Source organism: Neomonachus schauinslandi, chromosome 6, assembly GCF_002201575.2.
Source record: "Neomonachus schauinslandi chromosome 6, ASM220157v2, whole genome shotgun sequence".
Lineage (NCBI taxonomy): Eukaryota > Metazoa > Chordata > Mammalia > Carnivora > Phocidae > Neomonachus > Neomonachus schauinslandi.
The window spans coordinates 55,926,837-55,950,086 of NC_058408.1; the positions used below are offsets into that span (position 1 = coordinate 55,926,837).

The window sequence follows — 23,250 nt, forward strand, 5'->3', positions numbered from 1 at the left end:
AGAAAGAAAGAAAGAAAGAAAGAAAGAAAGAAAGAAAGAAAGAAAGATTAGAAAACAGGGGCACCTGGCTAGCTCAGTCAGTAGCATGTGACTCTTGATCTGGGAATTGTGAGCTCAAGCCCCATATTGGGTGTAGAGATTCCTTAAAAATAAAACCTTTAAGAAAAAAACAAACACTAGAAAACAAAGAAGCAATGCCATCAATATTCTGAGAGAAAATTATTTTGAACCTAAAACTTAATACCCAGTCAAACTGTGAAAGAATATTTACCTACCATGGATTCATTCTTCAGAAGTTTCTTGAAGCTATATTCCAAACCAATGAGGGTTAAAATCAAGAGAAGATATGTGTCAAAAGATAATGAAATTAACCCAGGAATCCAATGAAAAGAAATCCCAAAATGACAGATACTTATCATATCTAGAAAGAAATCAGTCTTTATTACAACAGAAACTATAGGCTCTAGAAACATAAGTTCATCCAGAAGTAGAATGAATTGGATTCTAGGCAATAGAATAAGTAAGAATCAAAGAGACATTAGTGATATTCTAAATAAGATATATATTTTTTTTATCTCAACCATCACAAATAAAAGACAGGTGAAAGCTCCAAGCAAAATACATAACAGTACAAAAATGTTATGATCAAGATATAAAGCAAATCAAAATAGACATAATTTTCAGTAGAAAGAGTATAAGAAAAGAGAATCTATTTAACCTTAACTAGAATCATTTTTCATCAGGTAACACCACAGTTGTGAAATTGGACTACTGCACTGCTTGGCTCTTGATTGAATAACAATTACATAGTCCCAAATTTTGATTCTAAAAGTTGAAAATCCAAAAAACACCACTTATAATGTTTCATCATAATACATTCCATCTATGGAGTTACACCAGTATTTTCCAACTCAAAGACATTGGAGCCAATTTTTGGACCCTTGAATGGTCCTGAGTTTCCTGAAAGGGATATAAGAATCAGTTCCAATGTACATTTTCTAGAGACTAACAATATTATATACTATAGCTCCATATATATTAACTGTTATAGATTGTTTTTTAATACAAATCTTTTAAAAGTATTAAATATATAGATTTTTTTGCCATTTTATACACATATTAACAACTGACTGAGAAAATACATTAAAAGGAGATTCCTCAGGTTCAAAACATTGGGAACCACTACCCTACACCAATCTCTCTCCCCTAGCACTTAGTATTGTGTAAACAGCAGGTGGCTCAATAAATTCTACAGGGATGACAAAAATCAAGCATAGCCATCCCAATAACACATGAGTGCTCCAAATTCTTCTATGTGTCTCAGAAAACCAAGCTAGGAAATCACAGCTCATAGAGTCTTCCCCAAGTTGCATGCTGCCCAGGATCACAAGCAAGCCACAGGCCAGTACTCTCGTTGATCCAACCAAAGCAGCAAAGCAGCCACACTCATCATCACCTGCTTAAGTCAACTAGTTGGTGAAGTCTATTAAAACTCTTAATCTGGAAATGGGAATGGTCCATTATGCCAGCAACATTTAGACCACAAGTGAATGCCAAGCCCAGCAGGGGTCAGACTCAATAGGTAGGTTTTTATGGTTATGGGCTTGAGTTCTCATTTTCACCTAATTGACAGGAGCATTTCACTAAAACGATATATGAGGTGTCATGTTGAGCCCCAGGTTCTCCTCTCTTGATAACTCCCGCAATGGTGCAAGTTGACTCAGATAAGGTAATCAGTCATCAGCCTGTGCCTTTTTATTATAGAAATACATAAGCTCATTCTTATAGGACTGCAATGTCTCTGTGAAATTTGGGGTAGTCTAAGACAGAGTTCTTGATAGAGTTCTAGTCGTTCTTCATATAATATGGTACTTATATCTTGTCCTACATTATGGGCTGAACTCCCAAGACCCTTGCAATGGTTTACTTGTTACAAAAAAGGGAAAGTAGAACACAAGTTGATTTGCCCTAAAGAAGAATTTGGATCTTGTGAACTCTCTAAGGAAAATTTTGTTAAAAGCTAAGCACTTATGTCTGCTGAGTATCTTCTTGTCTTTTTGTTTCCTTTTTTGTATTTCTAAATGGTTGGTTGAGGTTATTTTACACTTTATTCCAGATGTTAAAACTGTTTGTCAACTGAAAATTGATCTGAGAGGATAAGTAGGTTAAGTTTAGACATTTAGTTTGAAATGATTTGAGATAGGATATTAGATCATGTTAGCCTTTTATTTATTATTAAAAAAAAAAAAGCCCAATTAGGAGATGGCTTCATGAAGGGTAAGACCTTCCATAAAAGAGATTTGCAAATGAGCACTTCCCAATTTAGCCATTAAAGAATTAATGGTAAAAATGGAAAGAAGGATGGAAGGAAGGAAGGAAGGAAAGAAGGCAGGAAGGGAGGGAGAAAGTATCTAGGTACCATGGAATATTACTCAACCATAAAGAAGAAGGAAGTCCTGTCATTTATGACATCATAGATGGACCCTGAGGGCATTATGCTAAGTGATATAAGTTAGACAGGGAAAGATAAACACCTTATATGTGGAATCATAAAAAAAGTGAACTCATTTCTATTTTTTTCACTAGCAGGGGAGAGTGGGAAGTAAGACTTTATCAGTGTTTCTGGTGGAATACAAAGGTCTGGTGTGTCAGAATACTAGAATACTTGTCATTATCAAGTCTTGAAATTGCCCTGAGGGGCCCTCTAAGTTTGATTTGCTCCCTGAATGCTTTAGATGTCTGGTGTTTTTTATCTCTAAAATAATGCACTACCTACCCTAAAAGTTTTAGAGGGCTTCTTCTTTTTCAGCTGAGGGCTAATTCAGTGGTTCCTAATTCTTTCCAGGTTTGAACACAAATGAGGTGACCAAAGGGAGGGCAGGAGGAACAGCACACTTTCCTCACTTCGGCAAGGATCTGCCACCCCATGCCACATTCCCTACCCACTTGGCTGAACGTCTTCCCAACTCTCTATTCCTACTTGAGCATTCTACCTCACCTATTATCAAATTTTAGAAGTCTAGACGTCAGGCCAAGATAGTAGGGACAGATTTCTCATGGTGAGATTTGCATTGGAAGAGTCAGACACTGATTCAGCAGTCACCCATATGTCCTGTGCACCTCTGCTGCATCCTGTGGGGGTCTCTATCACTCTACTTCTACATTTCACAAAAAATCTCTGTGTGGGTCTCTCTCCTACACTGAATTATTCAGGATAAGCCTGTATCTTACTTGTCTTTGCAACCCAACACTTACCATTATGCTTAACACATAGTAGGCCTCTTTCCACAGACTAAATGAATATTATCTCACTTTTTGTTCTTTTAATAGCATACAAGTTCAACAAAGTAGAGAGTGGCTAGAGGGAAAAGCTGGCATAAGTGACACAAGTTACACTTTTCATATAGTTTATATCTATTCTCCTAATTAGGCATACCCATATAATAAAAAAATAGTAACTACCATTGATCCAACATGGATGTATGCACTACTTATGCTTAGTGTTCATATCTAACAGAATAGGTAAGATAGATGTTATTATCTATGGAAGAACACAAGACAACAAGAGGTTACCTAAATTACCTAAGATCAAGTAGCTTGTGAGGACACAACTGGAACTTAACCCAGGTCTATTTAAATCCAAAACCTATATCTCATCCTTCTCATGCCATGTGTGGATCTAAAAGCCTGCTATATAAAAAAGGAAGTTATCTGGTTCTCCATTTCTTTAAAGTAAAATAATCTTGCAGTATCTCCATTGCAAAAGTAACAGCAAATGGGGGAGGAGCAAGATGGTAGAGGAGTAGGACACCTAAATTTTCTCTGGTCCCAGGAATTCAGCTAGATAGGAATCAAACCATTCTGAACACCTATGAACTCAACAGGAGATCGAAGAAAAGAATAGCAGCAACTCTCTGAACAGAAAAGCGACCACTTTCTGGAAGGTAGGACATGCGGAGAAGTGAATCCGAGGTGATATTCGGGAAGATAGATGGTGGGGGAGGGGGCCTCCATCAGCCGCTACCAGGAAGTGATAGAGCAGCAGAGCACAAAATCGGAACTTTTAGAAGTTGGCTCTGCTGAGGGACGTTGCTCCAGTGGCTAAGCAGGGGGTGGAACCCTCACTGGGACAGTGTGGTCTCAGGGCCCTTGGGGTCACAGAAAGGCCGGGGGTGCCTGAGTGTGGCAGAGCTTCCAGGTATCAGAGCAGGGAAGCCAGCTGCAAAAACGAAGCCGAGGAGTGGGCTCTCAATTCGGACTTGCCATAAACCGTGATCCATGGCACAGTCGGGCCACTGCTCTTCCAGCAGGGACCCAACAAGTGGCAGATCTGGGGAGACTCCCCTTCCTCCCCTGGGAGGAGCAGCACGAGTGCACCACAGGAATCTGCTGGGGTTGGAGACTCTACACAGGGTCATGTGCCAGAGATAGAAACGCTTGGTCACAGGCCAGATGAGCATGGAGTGCGGCCGGAGACCAGGGAGATGGGAGTGACTGCTTTTCTCCAGGGGCTCACTGAGGAGTGGGGCCCTGAGTTCTTGGCTCCTCCAGGGCGGAGATTGGGAGGCCTCCATTTTCACTCTCCTCCTCCAACACTGTAAGGAAAGCTTGCAGGGAACAAAAGATCCCAAGAGGAAACCCGAGCAGATTACTTAGCCCAGACCCAGCAAGGGCGGGGCAATTCTGTCTCCAGCAAAGACATTTGAGAACCATGGCAACAGGCCCCTCCCCCAGAAGATCAGCAAGAACAGCCAGCCAAGACCAAGTTTACTGATCAATGAGAACGGCAGAACTCCAGCGCTATGGGAATACTGCACATAGAATTCATTGCTTTTGTCCCATGATTCTTTAGTCTTTCCAAGTTAAATTTTTTTTAACTTTTTAAAAAAATTTTTCTTTTTCCCTTTTTCAACCAACATCTTATCAATCCCTTTTTAAAAAAACATTTTATTTTTCATTTTTAGAGTCATATTCTATCCCTTCATAGTAGTTACCCTTATTTTTGGTATATATATATATATAAGTTGTTCTCTCTTTAAAATTTTGGGATACAGTTTCTTCTAACAGACCAAAATATACCCTAAATCTCTAGTGTATGGCTTTATTCTAGTCTCCCACCTGATCACATTCTCTCCCTTTTTTTTTAAATTCCTCTTCTTTCTTTTTTTAACCAACTTATCAATTCCTTTTATAAAATATTTTATAATTTTCATCTTTACAGTCATATTCCATCCCTTCATCGTATTTACCCATATTTTTGAACATATATGTTTTTCTTTCTTTAAAATTTGGGAGGCACTTTCTTCTAAGAGACCAAAATAGGCCCAAAATCTAGTGTGTGGCACTAATCTATGCAACAGCCTGATCATATTTGATCATATTCTGGTTTTTGTTTGTTTGTTTGTTTGTTTTTATCTTTTTCTTTTTCTTTTTTCTTTCTTTCCCTTTCTTTTCTCCTGGTTTCAGGTCCCTTCTGATTTGTTTAGTGTATATTTTTCTGGGGTTGTTGTTACCCTGTTAGCATTTTGTTCTCTCATTCATCTAGTCTCCTCTGGACAAATGACAAGACGGAAAAAATCACCTCAACAAAAAGAACAAGAGGCAGTACTGACTGCCAGGGACCTAATCAATATGGACATTAGTAAGATGTCAGAACTAGAGTTCAGAATGATCATTTTAAAGATACTAGCTGGGCTTGGAGAAAGCATGGAAGATATTAGAGAAACTCTTTCTGGAAAAATAAAAGAACTAAAATCTAACCAAGTCAAAATCAAAAAAGCTATTAATGAGGTGCAATCAAAAAGGGAGGCTCTAACTGCTAGGATAAATGAGGCAGAAGAGAGAATCAGTGATATAGAAGACCAAATGATGGAAAATAAAGAAGCTGAGAAAAAGAGAGATAAACAACTACTGGATCACGAGGGCAGAATTCGAGAGATAAGTGATACCATAAGACAAAACAATATTAGAATATTTGGGATCCCAGAAGAAGAAGAGAGAGAGGCAGAAGGTATATTGGAGCAAATTATAGCAGAGAACTTCCCTATCAAAATCCAGAAGGCACAGAGAAGCCCCCCAAAATCAATAAAAATAGGTCAACACCCCGACATCTAATAGGAAAACTTAACGAGTCTCAGAGACAAAGAGAAAATCCTGAAAGCAGCTCAGGACAAGAGATCTGTAACCTACAATGCTGGAAACATTAGATTGACAACAGACCTAGCCACAGAGACCTGGCAGGCCAGAAAGGACTGGCATGATATATTCAGAGCACTCAGTGAGAAAAATATGCAGCCAAGAATACTATATCCAGCTAGGCTGTCACTGAAAATAAAAGGAGAGATAAATAGCTTCCAGGACAAACAAAAACTAAAGGAATTTGCAAACACAAAACCATCCCTACAAGAAATATTGAAAGGGGTCCTCTAAGCAAAGACAGAGCCTAAAAGCAACATAGACCAGAAAGGAACACAGACAATATACAGTAACAGTCACCTGATAGGCAATATAATGGCACTAAATTCATATCTTTCAATAGTTACCCTGAATGTAAATGGGCTAAATGCCCCAATCAAAAGACACAGGCTATCAGATTGGATAAAAAAAAGCAAGACCCATCAATATGCTGTCTGCAAGAGACTCATTTTAGACCCAAAGACACCTCCAGAATGAAAGTGAGGGGGTGGAAAACCATTTACCATGCTAATGGACACCAAAAGAAAGCTGGGGTGGCAATCCTTATATCAGACAAATTAAATTTTAAACCAAAGACTATAATAGGACATAAGGAAGGACACTATAGCCTACTTAAAGGGTCTCTCAAACAAGAAGATCTAACAACTGTAAATATCTATGCCCCTAACATGGGAGCAGCCAATTATATAAGGCAATTAATAACAAAAGCAAAGAAACACTTAGACAACAATAAATAATAGTGGGGGACTTTAACATACCCCTCACTGAAATGGACAGATCATCTAAGCCAAAGATCAACAAGGAAATAAAGACTTTAAATGACACACAGGGCCAAATGGACTTCACAGATATATTCAGAACATTCCATCCCAAAGCAACAGAATATACATTCTTTTCTAGTGCCCATAGAACATTCTCCAGAAGAGATCACAACCTAGGTCTCAAATCAGGTCTCAAATGGTACCAAAAGATTGGGATGAGTCCCTGCCTATTTTCAGACCACAATGCTTTGAAACTAGAACTCAATCACAAGAGGAAAGTCGGAAAGACCTCAAATACATGGAGGCTAAAGAACACCCTACTAAAGAATGAATTGGTCAACCAGGAAATTAAAGAAGAATTTAAAAAATTCATGGAAACCAATGCAAATGAAAACACAACAGTTGAAAATCTTTGGGATGCAGCAAAGGCAGTCCTAAGAGAAAAGTATATAGCAATACAAGCCTTTCTCAAGAAACAAGAAAGGTCTCAAGTACACAACCTAACCCTACACCTAAAGGAGCTGGAGAAGAACAGCAAATAAAACCTAAACCCAGCAGGAGAAGAGAAATAATAAAGATCAGAGCAGAAATCCATGAAATAGAAACCAAAAGAACAGTAGAACAGATCAACAAAACTAGGAGCTGGTTCTCTGAAAGAATTAATAAGATTGATAAACCCCTGGTCAGACTTATCAAAAAGAAAAGAGAAATGACCCAAATAAATCATGAATGAAAGAAGAGAGATCACAACCAACACCAAAGAAATACAAACAGTTATAAGAACATATTATGTGCAACTGTATGCCAGCAAATTAGATAATCTGGAAGAAATGGATGCATTCCTAGAGATGTATCAACTACCTAAACTGAACCAGGAAGAAATAGAAAACCTGAACAGACCTATAACCACTAAGGAAATTGAAGCAGTCATCACAAATCTCCCAACAAACTAGAGCCCAGGGCCAGATGGCTTCTCAGGGGAATTCTACCAAACATTTCAAGAAGAATTAATACCTATTCTTCTGAAACTGTTCCAAAAAATAGAAATGGAAGGAAAACTTCCAAACTTGTTTTATGAGACCATCATTACCTTGATCCCCAAACCAGACAAAGACCCCATCCAAAAGGAGAATTACAGGCCAATGTCCTTGATGAACATGGATGCAAAAATTCTCACCAAAATACTAGCCAACAGGATCCAACAGTACATTAAAAGGATTATTGACCACGACCAAGTGGGATTTATCCCTGGGCTGCAAGGTTGGTTCCACATCTGCAAATCAATCAATGTGATACAATACATTAACAAAAGAAAGACCAAGAACCATATGATCCTCTCAAGAGATGCAGAAAAAGCATTTGACAAAGTACAGCATCCTTTCTTGATCAAAACTCTTCAGAGTATAGGCATAGAGGGTACATACCTCAAGATCATAAAAGCCATCTATGAAAAACCCACAGCAAATATCATTCTCAATGGGGAAAAACTGAGAGCTTTCCCCCTAAGGTCAGGAACGCAGCAGGGATGTTCACTATCACCACTGCTATTCAACATAGTATTAGAAGTCCTAGCCACAGCAGTCAGACAACAAAAAGAAATAAAAGGCATCTGAATCGGCAAAGAAGAAGTCAAACTCTCACTCTTTGCAGATGATATGATACTTTATGTGGAAAATACAAAAGACTCTACTCCAAAACAGCTGGAACTCATACAGGAATTCAGTGAAGTGGCAGGATAGAAAATCAATGCACAGAAATCAGTGGCATTTCTATACCAACAACAAGATGAAGAAAGAGAAATTAAGGAGTCGATCCCATTTACAATTGCACCCAAAACCATAAGATACATAGGAGTAAATCTAACCAAAGAGGCAAAGAATCTGTAGTCAGAAAACTCATGAAAGAAATTGAAGAAGACACAAAGAAATGGAAAAACGTTCCATGCTCATGCATTGGAAGAACAAATATTGTGAAGATGTCAATGCTACCTAGAGCAATTTACACATTCAAAGCAATCCCTATCAAAATACCATCCACTTTTTTCAAAGAAATGGAACAAATAATCCTAAAATTTGTATGGAACCAGAAAAGACCCCGAATAGCCAGAGGAATGTTGAAAAAGAAAGCAAAGCTGGCAGCATTACAATTCCGGACTTCAAGCTCTATTACAAAGCTGTCATCATCAAGACAGTATGGTACTGGCACAAAAACAGACACATAGATCAATGGAACAGAATAGAGAGCCCAGAAATGGACCCTCAACTCTATGGTCAGCTAATCTTCGACAAAGCAGGAAAGAATGTCCAATGGAAAAAAGTCTCTTCAACAAGTGTTGTTGGGAAAATTGGACAGCCACATGCAGAAGAATGAAACTGGACCATTTCCTTACACCACACACAAAAATAGACTCCAAATGGCTGAAAGACCTAAATGTGAGACAGGAGTCCATCAAAATCCTAAAGGAGAACACAGGCAGCAACCTCTTCGACCTCAGCCTCAGCAACTTCTTCCTAGAAACATTGCCAAAGGCAAGGGAAGCAAGAGCAAAATTGAACTTTTGGGACTTCATCAAGATAAGCTTTTGCACAGCAAAAGAAACAGTCGACAAAACTAAAAGACAACCGACAGAATGGGAGAAGATATTTGCAAATGACATATCAGATAAAGGGCTAGTATCCAAAATCTATAAAGAACTTATGAAACTCAACACCCAAAGAACAAATGAAATTACGAACAGACATTTTTCCAAAGAAGACGTCCAAATGGCCAACAGACACATGAAAAAGTGCTCAACATCGCTCAGCATCAGGGAAATCCAAATCAAACCCTCAATGAGATATCACCTCATTCCAGTCAGAATGGCTAAAATTAACAAGTCAGGAAACGACAGATGTTGGCAGGGATGCAGAGAAAGGGGAACCCTCCTACACTGTTGGTGGGAATGCAAGCTGGTGCAGCCACTCTGGAAAACAGTATGGAGGTTCCTCAAAAAGTTGAAAATAGAGCTACCATGCGATCCAGCAATTGCACTACTGGGTATTTACTCCAAAGATACAAATGTAGGGATCCGAAGGGGTATGTGCATCCCAATGTTTATAGCAGCAATGTCCACAATAGCCAAACTATGGAAAGAGCCAAGATGTCCATCGACAGATGAATGGATAAAGACAATGTGGTGTATATATATACAACGGAATATTATGCAGCCATCAAAAGGAATGAAATCTTGCCATTTGCAATGACGTGGATGGAACTGGAGGGTATTATGCTGAGCAAAATTAGTTAATCAGAGAAAAGCATGTATCATATGACCTCACTGATATGAGGAATTCTTAATCTCAGGAAACAAACTGAGGGTGATAGACATTGGGGAGGATATGTGCTATGGTGAGCACCGTGAATTGTGTAAGACTGTTGAATCACAGACCTGTACCTCTGAAACAAATAATACATTATATGTTTAAAAAGAAGAAGAAGAAGATAGCAGGAAGGGAAAAATGAAGGGGGGGAAATCAGAGGGGAGACAAACCATGAGACTATGGACACAGAGAAACAAACTGAGGGTTCCAGAGGGGTTGGCGGATGGGTTAGCCTGGTGATGGGTATTAAAGAGGGCACGTACTGCATGGAGCACTGGGTGTTATACGCAAACAATGAATCATGGAACACTACATCAAAAACTAATGATGTAATGTATGGTGATTAATATAACATAATAATAAAAAAAGTAACAGCAAACGTTTGAACAATGTATCACTGTTCAATGAGTTGTGCAGCCATGTCTCCACTGGGGTAAAATCAATTTGAAAAATGCCAATGGTTATACGCTGAGTTTTATTTGACAGTCCCACATGTCTTACGGGAAGTGTTTTTATTAACTCTGGCTTTTAATTGTAATAGCAAAGAGGTGACCATTGTTATCAATTTCCTCCTTAGAAACTTATTCCAGTAAAAAGAAAGAGGTAAGTGAAGGATGTGTACTAAAAATTGGTGGGTACCTCCCAGGTACCAGGCATTATAGTAAGCACTTTCATATTATCTCTTCACATTATCTCTTTCAATTCTCACAATAATAACACAATACTTGGGTTATAGTCACCATTTTGCAGATGAGTGGTGAGAGACTCAGAAAGATTTAGTAACTTAATACCACATAGAAATGAAGTGTCATAGCCATGTCCTACCCCATCCCTATTCTGCTAAACTCTGTGGAACCACTGTTCTAAACGTGAAGTAAGACTAAGCCTTTAACGATGTGCAGGAGTAATAGACTCTTAGCATATGATTAACAAATAGTCATTGGCTTCTATGTACTCGGAAATACACTGTGGATAGCGCTAGAAGATTATTGAGTGGTTAACTTATAGAAACATCTCCATTGGGCCTTAGATAAGCCCTCTTGAGCACTGGTATACAAACTGGAGATGCATACAATTTTTTCCTATTTATTTCTTATTTGATCACAAACAGCCACCTTTGGAAATATCATTCACTCCAAACCCCCAAGTGCACTTGTGCTAGTATAACTAGATTACATGAACCTACTCACTGGCCTGCCTATCTTGTTGATTATCTCAGTACAAAGCCAATGCTCTTCATAGACTAGGTTTTATGTTCCTGTCAAAAAAAAACGTGGTAAAACTTAAATTGCTGCCTACATAACTCAAGTTGCCATTTTCACTGGGAGACAACCTGATTTTGAGGCTCAAAAAAGGCAGACTCTGGAGTCAGTCTGCCTGGGTTCTAACCCTGCTCCCCCACTCACAGCCACATGACCTTCATTAGGTTACTTAACTCCAGAGCACATCAGTCCCTCATATATAAGGTGGGGAAAAAAAACAGTACCACCTAATAGGAACACTGTCAGGAGTCTCTGAGATAGTAACGTGCAAACCACTGAGAACAGTAGCAGGCTTTCTCCCATTTCTTCCTGAACAGGTGTTGTCTTCAGTGGCATAGCTAAGCCTTCATTGGAGATTTGCAGTATGTGTGCTCTTGCTTCTCCACAAATTTCTGAAGCTAGCCATGGATATTCCAGCAAATGTCCCCATGACTGAATGTCCCTGCATAGTGTGCTTGTGGGACTGGCTACCTAATGCAGGCAGTTGGAAGGAGGAAGGCAGGAAAGAAGGAATCAAAGAATTATCCCAAACAACAAACTCTCTGTGCAGACTCTACACTATCCATTCCCTAACCTTTCAAAAGTAGGGCTTTATTTTCATTTCTATGAAGTTTTTAAATCATCAAAAAGGAGGGGAAGCCAATTCCAAAACATTTGAGTGGAGATGGGGAGGACTCCATTGGCTAAATTTTCATTTCAAGCTGAAAAGCTTACTACCCCCTGCTGCCTGGAAAGTCCCATACAGTGAGCTGAACCTATCATCTTTGGTAATGCCTGTTCTAGAGAAGACCACATGGTGACATTAAAAGAGTCCTGGCTCTGAGGAAGGGAAAGAAAAAACTAATCCTTATTGAGCATTGACTATTTACTGTATACAATTGCTTTCAATTGCCCTGAGGAAAATGATACTCAGAGACTTTAGTAACTTGCAGTGGTGACTTTCTCTATCAGTAGCAGTATCAGAATTTGAAATCAAGACTTTAGTGATTTGCAATTAATTATTACTAAGGGGGCATTTAATCTGCTGTGAACAGATACTGAGTTCTTTTTATGTGCCAGGAACCATGGTAAATGCTGAATTTATAGATATAGAAGAAGACAAGATAAATGAGTCATGGGAACTAGATTCCCATCAGGAAACTAATAGAGGTACATGCATTCCATAAATAGAACTTATAAATCTCCTAGGGGCAAAACCCAAGGGTTAAGCAAGATAATCAAGGGTTTGGGGAAGACTTGTGATTGGATAAAAGTCATACTGGTGGATGAGACACATGTGCTGGTTCCTTTCTGCACCTGCAAGTAGCTTATAGTCTCCTGGAGGTGCTTTAGCTTCTGCCATGACAAGAAAACACTGCAAAAAAAGCTGAGTATTCACAGAGTTGACAGCCTCCCTTTCCTGTAACCTTAATTTAAACTTTTTAAGGATTAATAAAAAGTTATTTGTTGATTTGCCTCCATTTCCAGTTTATAAAATTCTGAAGAACAGAGACTGCATTTTATTGCTTGAATCTTCTCCAATACACCGAACAGCATTTTGCACGACAGAGCTCCGTAAATGTCTCTTACACTAAATTGAATTGATCAGAAATGTCCAGTGTTTCTATCTCTAAAATGCAATGTTTTTCCCCCATTAGAAACATTTGCCAGTGACCAGATATACATATACTCCCTTACATTGCTCAGCATCCTTGCAGTTAGACAGGGCCATGTAACTGGTTCTGGGCAATGGTATCTAAACAGTTGTAATGTATGTCCCTCTGGGACAAAATATTTATGGACTAGCAGGCAAAACTTTAGCTCCTATCTTTCCTTACCATGGTGACTAGCAGTGTCCCAGAGGGTGGAGCCTTTATCATCCTAGATCCCTGAATGCCTACGTGGAACACAGACCCTCCCCCGTAATGCATGTTGAAATGATACAGCAAAAACATAAAATAAACTTTTATATGCTCAGCCATTGAGATTTTAGGGTTAGTTTGTTATTGCAGGATAGCATAGTCCATACAGACTAATATAGCCCCTGATTGCTAAAATCAATGAGGTACCGTGGATAGGGCTACCTCTGTTACTCTCAGGGGAAACCAATTCCTGGGCTGAATCATCAGAGTCAGAGAAAATAAGGAGTACCTATTTATGGAAAATCGACTAAGTAAAATGGAGTCATGTTTGGCTTAGAAATGGACTAAAGGTTTTCAAACAGTATTAATGGAAACCGATGGGTGTTACAGAAGTGCCTCAGGAGCCACTGGTGAGGCTGGGATAGAGCAGAGAACACACCCTGTCCCCAACCCTAAGCAGAAAATTTTCACTTTTTCCTGTTTTACACTAGGCTTCCATAGAAGACTTTGTCAAAACTTTTGGTTTTTTTAATAATTTTTTAAAGATTGGAAATCACTGATAAACCATCAGCACATTCACAGAGGAGAAAAATTAGTATAATCAGAAAGACTCTACTGATCAGAAAAAAGGGATTGAGACCAAAAATAAATTATAGTCTCCTTTTCCCCAATTAATTTTCACCTGATTTTCAGAAGATACTGTTTTATTCTTCCTTTTTAATTCATCTTCTGCTACTTTCAGAGTTGAGTTCCTTTTTCTCTCTAGTAATTATTTTTAAAATTTGGCAGCCATCTGCCCCTTAGTGAGTATCTTAGTCATTGTAATTGATATCTTTCTCCAGTCTACGGTAGCTAAGGCCACCAAGCTACTGTTATTGAGATGGGACACACAAGACTCTCAAGAGTGTCTCTAGAAAAGCAGTGCTCTGCTAGTGTGTGGAGCAACCAGAACATTCTCACCTTCCAAATGGACTACTCTAGTTTTCCCATTTGGATACAAATGAGACGCATAACACATCCTAAAAGAATTACTTATAGGCAGTGTGATCTACCGGAAAAAGCTCTTGTCTTGGGTTCTTGCTTTGGTATCTAAATGAGATCTGTCTAGATTAGATCTCATCATCTCTGAATTTTCTTTTCTCCATTTGAAAAAGTAAGATGGGGGGGTGAGGGTGCGAAGGTGGGAGTGGAAAAATAGTGATACTTATCCTATCCATCCCTAGTGTAGCTGTGAGGATCAAATAAAATCAAAAATAAGGAAATTTTTAAAGAAGCATTGCATAAGTATGAGATGAAAGCATTGTATGTATAGATTTAAAGATCCCTTCAGAAATGGGTTTATACAAAGAAAATCTGGTAGGCTGCTAGCAACTAGTTTCTTGAACACAGTACAAAGAATTACATAGCCCCTACGGTGTCTAGAAATGCTGGCCACATCAAGTGCACAATGGGGCTTAAGAAAACAGACTGGGGCTGATACATACTGGTCCTGCTTTCCTTGGGGGGAAAATATAAATCAAAGGGGGACACTTCACTCTTTAATCACAAGTTATTTCCTCTTCAGTGCTGTTAAGAGTTCCTTGAAGTAACCCCTTTCACAGAGGCTGAGAAAAGTAGTGTAGACAAACCTGATAAGCTTTTTATCGCCCTATTGTCTAATTTCCTGAAAACTAGAGGAAATAGGGAAAAGGGAGCCAGACCACTGCCTCAGGTTTTTTTCTTAATATTCAAAGAACAGACTAAAATCTGTTCCTTTTTGGCTCTCTATTACTGTGACTCAGGAAAACCAGAAAGGATTGTGTGGAGTGTGGGCTCATGTACACACACACACACACACACACACAGAACAAGGACACCTTATCATTTAGTCTTTCTTTTTAACTCTTAGTTGTCATACTACCACATTAATACTCTCATCTTTGAATTACCTAATTTGTCCCCCTCTCAATTTTGGCAAATATTAAAAATGTCCTTCAAAACTCAGGAAATGAATTTCTGTAAGCCTGGTACTCAGGCCAACCAACACCGAGGGAAGCAAATCACAGTTCCTGAGTGTGCATGGGAATCCCAAAATAGAGGCCTGACTTGCCAGGCAGCACCTGATCTTTGCACCCTGCAAGAAAGAGTGCCATTGAAACATTTAAGCCCCCTGACACTGGTTGTGGGTTCTTTTTATCTGAAAAGTGTCCTTGTTCTAAGGACAAGGACTCTTGCAGAGGTCCCACGACTTCACACACTCCCCCTTTCTTGTCCCTTATCTAGTAGTTCTGACTCACTTACCCAGGGGAATTTTTTCCAGCAGGTAGAGATAACTCTGAAAGAAGTCACTGCGAATGGCTTTGTGAAGGATAAAGGACATGCTGTGTCGACAGAGTTCAGCGTCGGTCTTCTGCCAGTGGGATCTAAAGGCAAAATGGGCTCCAGGTGGGCCATGGTGAAGGGGTATGATAATTATTCCTACAGAGAAAGGAAGCTTGCCTGGCTGTTTCTTTCAATTAGCCTTCTCTTCCTACACGAACTTGAGACTGTCATTTTAAACCAGCCCCTGTCCATCTGTATCAAGAGAGGCTGTCATGGGGTGTGGGGGAGGGGCAGCAGGCGCGGGAGGTCAAGCTCCTGTCACATCCCCTGTGTGACTGCTTGGGCGACACCACTCCAAGCCAGAAGGTGCTAAGTAAAGATGAAAACAAGCTGAGTGCGATCCTGCTTCATCCAGGAAAAAGCAGCGTGCCTTCTTTAGATGCCACTTCAAACAGGGAGGAGCACAACCCACTAACACCCTATTTGCTTTAATTTGATTCCTAAATTGGAAGAGCCTAATTTCCATTTCAAAGCATGGGGAATATTTCACAGGAGATCCTGTTTCCTGATTTCCATCACTCCTCCTGGAACGCAGAATCCTCAAGTTACAAGGACCCTTCAGAGTCATCCTAACCAACCGGGCTCCTCTCATCAGTGCAATCTTGCCCAAATCATTTCATAAGGGTGGATACGTGTTTCGCATTTCTAAGGATTCTTCAAGAGACACAACTATATGAAAGCCTGTTTTGATGTTAAATACCCATCTCTGCCAGCAAACCAAACCCTTCCATCTAACTTGCTCTAAACAACACCTCATCCTGTAAGCCTGTTTCTTCTTCTCTCTCTATCATGGGGATGATTTTCCTCATAAGTACTCACTTGGTTTCTGTACTTCTGATCATCCCTCTGGGTCCATTCTCCACTCTTCCCACATACTGTGTATCCCCGAGGCTGACCTGTGTTGACAACACCAGCGGACTCCCTTGCCTTCTCGGTTCTAGTTGAGTTCAGCCAATGGGTAGTGACAGCAAGGGACTGGAGGAGAGTGAGCTAATATATTTATTCCCCTGGCCCTTTCCCTGTGGAGATGCCGTAGGCTGACTGCTTCCTTTGGTGGAAAGTCACAGGTCCTGTCCAGTGTTTTCTCATACAGATATCTTGTCCTACTTCTGATAACTGCTCCCTCCTTTACTGCTTCAGCCCTTGGGGTAGTGATGTGTCAGGCTGTCACAAGCCCTGGAATAATGCACTATTCCTTGCAATTTTGCTATACTTACCTACACCTTTGTAAATAGTCCCTTTATTAAACTGGCTCAAACTCTCAACTTGCAAATGCCATCTGTTTCCTACTGGAGACATGACTACCATTTTATCCCCCTAATGTCCTTAATAGGAAAGTCCATAAGAACTCGATACTCTATTGGACCCATATCATGTTGACTCCAGATCACCCACCAACTCCAAATGTAGACACACACACACAGATGCACCAATGCATACAATATGGTAGGCAGCATCTAAGATAGCCCCTAAAGATCCCCTGCTCCTGCTTGATATTCACACATTTGCGTCATCCTCTTTCTTAAAAGTGGGGTAGACTTACTGACTCACTTCTAAAGAATAAAATATGGCAGACATGACAGGATGTCACTTCCAAGATTAGGATATAAAAAGACTATCTTGGACTTTTTTTTTTTTTTTTTTTGCTCTGTTGCTTGCTTGCTCTGAGGGAAGCCAGTGCCTGTTGGGAGCTGCCCTATGGAGAGGCCCTCAGTACAGCAGGCCTGGAGTGCAACAGGAGGAACTAGATTCTACCAACAATACTGAGTGAGCTTGGAAGAAGATCTTCCCCCAGCCAACTTGGTAAAAATCCCTGAGCCAGCTAAGCTATGCCCAAGTTACTGACCTATGGAAATAAATGTCTCTTCTTTTAAGGACCTAATTTTGGAATAATTTGTTTCAACACAGCAATAGATAGCTAATTCACACATCATCAGTGGAAGTTTTCTAAGATGTGGAATCTAACCATGATCTTTCTTTATGTTTAATTTACATGTTAATTTTACTGGGCAAGGAAGTAAGGATTCCATTTATTTAACTCTGACTTATTTTCCTTTATTTTCCTAAGCTTCTATTTTCCCATTTCCCCTCAATCCACCTCGAGGGCCGCCGTTCAATTTTGATGAAATTATCCTCTTCCCTGGCTTCAGGACTTGCCCAAATTGCAATCTGAGTTATCCATTTTCCCCTTGCTGCAGTGTGTGGTTCATGGAGAGTTATAACGTCCCATCCTGAGCCAATCAATACACAGTATTCTCCCAGGTCCCATTTTCAGTTGGAAGCTGATACATTATCTAAATCTATTGTTGTCAATGCCAGCTTCAGTTGGCATTGCTGGCAAAATGGAGTCTCATCTAACACAAATACCATCCTGCCTCATTTGTACTCAGTTCTCATGAAGATGGAGATAAAGTAGATGATACCAAACAGAACAGGGAAATCAAGTGAGCATTTCATGGTGTTAAGAAGAAAGGCTCTTAACTGAAACAGACTTGTCTAAGATAGAAGCTCATTTCTACCACTTACATATTGAACAACCTTGATGAATTCTTAGTCTCTGAGCCTCACTTCCCTCTTCTGTAATAGGATAATGATAATAGTATATATGTCATATATTCATTGTGAGGACTAAATATACTCCATGTAAAAAAAAAAAGCACCATGGTTGGCACACAGTATATGTTCAATAAGCGCTAGGTATTATCATTACGATCTTTGGAAGAAAGTTGATAAGTTATAGGTCTTGAAAATACTTTGTCTATATGGCTCTTCTTGGGTTATTTTCAATGTGACACTGCCTCTTACCTTGAAATTTCACCACCTACCCAGGACATTATTTGTACTGGATGCATTTCAAAGTTGAAAAGAAAATAAATCCAAATGAAATGTGCCATTAGAGCTCATTAGAGCTCATCTATCCTTCAGAATTTTCTATTGCTATAGGGAAAACTAGGCGGCAGCAGAAGAAAACTAAGGGATCTTCAAATTTCAAAGTTGAAAAGAAAATAAATCCAAATGAAATGTGCCATTAGAGCTCATTAAAGCTCATCTATCCTTCAAAATTTTCTATTGCTATAGGGAAAACTAAGCAGCAGAAGAAGAAAACTAAGGGATCTTCCTTTGTTACTTGCTTTTGTCAATACATCTAATAGGAGGCAGGTTCTTAACCTCAACATCAGTGATGTTTTGATGACCTTTGATATGCTGAAAAGGTTGGGATATTTGGTCCTAGGAAAGAGACTGGCAGTTACTGACCTCAGTTACCCAGTATTCTTTATTTGGCAATGGATATTGGCAAGTTTCTCTGTTTTTACATAAAAAACTAATTTCTTGGGGCACCTGGGTGGCTCAGTCGTTAAGCGTCTGCCTTCGGCTCAGGTCACAATCCCAGGGTCCTGGGATCGAGCCCCGCATCGGGCTTCCTGCTCGGCGGGAAGCCTGCTTCTCCCTCTCCCACTCCCCCTGCTTGTGTTCCCTCTCTCGCTGTGTCTCTCTCTGTCAAATAAATAAAAATAAAATCTTTAAAAAAAAACTAATTTCTTTCACTATAAAATGGACATTAATTACTTGTGTTTGGAGAAGGATTATTAAATGCTCTAAGACCTCTATATTTCAGACCCATAATTCCTGAGTGGAGATGAAAGACTGATTGGTTTATACAAAATGCCTTTGTCAGCTTTTGTTTATCTCTGTGAGTCGTGTTAGATTTTGTGACTCTTTCTCATACGGTATAGCTTGCACCAGTTTCTGGCTCATGGCATTTGTTTCCTTAAGCAAATAATTTTTCCTTCCCAGCTGAAATGCTCTATTTGTTACCACCTCACACTACTCACCTATATTCCACAGAATGAGTGAGGTTAAGATCTAGATCTCGAGTCTACCACACACATCTAATTTCCAAGCAGGAAAGGAAAGCAACAAATGTAGAGGAAAGAAACATGACAGTAGCAAGAGAAGGTGAGAACTCTGAATTTATTCAGATTGGTTTGCCTTCTCACAAGGGATCATGAAGAGAGCCCCAGAAGTAAAAAAAGATAAAGGAAAAAAATATATAGAAAACATATTCATTCAGTAGTATGATAAGCTAAATATTTTGGAAATTCCACTAAATGTAAACTACCTATCAAATTAAAATTCCATAATACTTGAAACTGAAAATTCAACAAAATGGATAAAATAAAGTTATTTTCAGGCCAAGACTGAATTTACCATTCATAGGCACTCACTGAAAAATTAACTAAAAAAAAATCTATTTCAGGAGAAGAAAATGAAGACAGTGTATTATTAGTACAGGAATAGGTAAAAAGATTACTAAAACAAGGTAGAACTCCCAAACAAATCTATTTATACATAGTAAGTTGATATAAGACAGAGATAGTATTGCAGTAGGGAAAAAATATTTTCAATAAGAGTCCTGATGTTGGTACAAATTGGATCCCTACCTCATATCCTGCACAAACCAACTCCAGGTAGATTGAAGACTTAAGTGTGGAAAGCACAATTCTAAAACTCTTTGAACAAGTTATAGGAAAACATATTTAGGATACCAGGGTGAAAAAGAATACCTTTTTTTAAGATGCAAAAAACAAAAACCACAGGGGTTACCTGGGTGGCTCAGTCACTTAAGCATCTGCCTTTGGTTCAGGTCATGATCCCGTGGTCCTGGGATGGAGTGAAACCCCATGGCAGTGAGTCTGCTTCTCTCTCTGCCCCCTCCCCTGATCATTCTCTCTCTCTCTCTCTCTCTCAAATAAATAAATAAAATATTTTTAAAAAATACAGGAAAAGAGTTAATTAATATTTGAATTAATGATTAATATTTGACTAGATTAATATTTGAATAATGAACTTCTAGTCATCAAAAGAAACCAAAAAGAAAGTGAAAAGTCAGCTAACAAAAAGATAAGAAATATTTAGAGCATCAATAATCAATAAAAATTTGTGTACTAAATAAATAGTTCCTATAAAAGAATAAGAATAATACAAACAATCCTATAGAAAAAAAGATGAAGAATAATATATATAGATTGGTGGCTAAAGCAAGGCTGAAATAAAAGCACCTGAATGAGGATTCTCAACTGCAACCCAGGAAGGTAGATTTAGAAGGCTAAAATAATAAACCAAAATCAGTGAAATTGAATTTAGGATAAAATAATTAATGTATATTCTCATATACAGGTTTTAGTAAAAATTAATGATGAGAATACAGAATAATTCTGCTTGATAAATTCAATGCGTCTTTCTGCTAAAGTGGGCATGGAAGTAGACTTTAAGCTATAATGAGACAGCAGTATGAAAAATAGTTCAAAAAAGGAGCAACTCAAACTGACCACCAGGCCTCACTCCACCATGTACTGGTCCAACTTCATATAGAGTATTTGCCTCTTTCTTTATCCTGTTTTGTTTAAGGAACAGGCACCCAATCAAGATTACCCCTGATTATAATTTGGAAGTCTTAACAAAGCCCATTACCTGATATGTGATTGGAATATATGGTACGAGAGTCAGCTTAGATGACTATTTTCATCCACCATAGAGCTTCATAGAGTACAGAAAGGCTGCCTTTTGGGTATATAAACCAATTAGATTCAAGGTTAGCAGTCAGATTTCAACTTCATATTCCTTATTAAATTAAAATGGGGTTTGAGATAAGTGACCCTTTGCAGCTGAAGAAATATTTAAGCCCATAGTTTTCAGGTCAAGTCATTCAATTTAACAGATGGAAAGGTGGAAGCGGTCCTTGAAGGACTCCTTCCTGTCTTACTGAGGAGGAGAAGATTTTAACTGAGCTGCCTAGTTCTCATTAGGGGGTTTGATTCCCCAAACACTTAAATTAAAAAAATATATATTCACATTTCTTTTTTTTTTTTTAAAGATTTTATTTATTTATTTGAGAGAGAGAGAATGAGAGACAGCAAGAGAGGGAAGAGGGTCAGAGTGAGGAAGCAGACCCCCCGCTGAGCAGGGAGCCCGATGTGGGACTCGATCCCAGGACTCCAGGATCATGACCTGAGCCGAAGGCAGTCGCTTAACCAATTGAGCCACCCAGGCGCCCCTATTCACATTTCTAATAAAGGGAATAATGTCCCTGCCTAAAGCATCTGTTTGGTGTGTGTGTGTGTGTGTGTGTGTGTACTTTTCTCCTTTCCCTCACTTAATGTTAGTTGAAGAAAGTATAAATTATAGAATTATAAAACATTATATAAAAATTATATATATTATTGTATTATAGATAATATAAATTATAGAACATTCAACTTCTTATCAAACTTTCCTTTAAAATATCATGAAGCTTGATTTCACATAATTTCCATAATTTCATATTTCAATAGGACTTTGAATAGATAAAAGTGCATAGAACACTATCTAGGCAAATTAATCTTTGCACCTTAACCAAAAAAATTAGATAATTACTAACATAATAAAATAAAATTATACTTCTTTTCTTCATCTTAGTTAGAGTTAGTAAGTATGATGAAGTCTCAGATTGACATCCTCATATTTCAGTTTTCAACCCTTATTTCCCCTTTCAGTAGGAAGGCAAGTTGAGAGAAGAAGTTGAAATGTGGATTGGAATGTAAAGAGAATTTGCCTTATCAGTACTAATAGGTCTTCTTTAAAGATTAGGGCCTGAGCATGATGAGGTGGACAAGCAAGTGGACTCTCTCCCCACCCTCTCATGGGCCAGAAGAGCAGACTTTAATTTTTATATATGAGAATTCCATGTAGACTTATCTTTGAAAACAGTGCTGTGCTCCCATCCCTTCCCTTCATCATACTTCCCTTCCACCTGATATCCTGGTTCCTATTTAATTTGCCCCTGGCTTTCTACTCAACAATGTTTCCATAAGTATATGAGCCTCCATACTTATCCCATTGTGCATTTAGCGAACTAGGTTTGAGGTTAAGCATTCTGTTTAAACTAGTCTCTGATATTGTGAAACTGAACATAGGTCAGGACCAGATAAAAATTTTTAGGAGCCCTAAGTACTGAAAAGAATATGTTGCCCCATCCACAATATATAATACAAAATAAAATATTCTCTCTTTCTAAAACAAGCGTTCATGTTACCATCTAATGTTATCAAATGTAGTATACCGTGTAAGCTTCAGATTATTTTATCTTTTTAAGAATTAGACAGTTATACAAATACAGTGAGGAACTCTTCCCTACCCTCATTGCTCTGCTGCCTTCCTTGGAAAAAATGTATATTAATGTAGTAATATATATAGGAAAATATATATTAATCAGCTAATTCCATGAGATGCAATGGTAGCCGCTCCAACTTTTCATTCTTGCTTTGAGTTCCCTTCTTGTTTCTGGGGCCTTGAAATTTCCCCATTATTTTTAAGCACAAGAAAGTATTTAAAATTTGTAATTGTTGTCAGGCTGTTGTAAAAAATACCATAGACTGGGTTGCTTAAACATAGATATTTATTTCTCGCAGTTCTGGAGGCTGGGAAGTCCAAG

The 23,250-nt window shown here is 38.7% G+C and overlaps 1 protein-coding gene across 1 annotated transcript in view; it reads right to left on the reverse strand.

Annotated features, from left to right (window-relative positions):
• Window positions 1-17,078, reverse strand: part of NTMT2 (N-terminal Xaa-Pro-Lys N-methyltransferase 2) — a 33,846-nt gene extending 16,768 nt beyond the window's left edge. The window contains 2 exon segments of the mRNA XM_044916194.1: window positions 15,699-15,875; window positions 16,997-17,078. Coding sequence (XP_044772129.1) covers window positions 15,699-15,875; window positions 16,997-17,078 — 259 coding nt within the window.
• Between the last annotated feature and the right edge of the window lie 6,172 nt (window positions 17,079-23,250).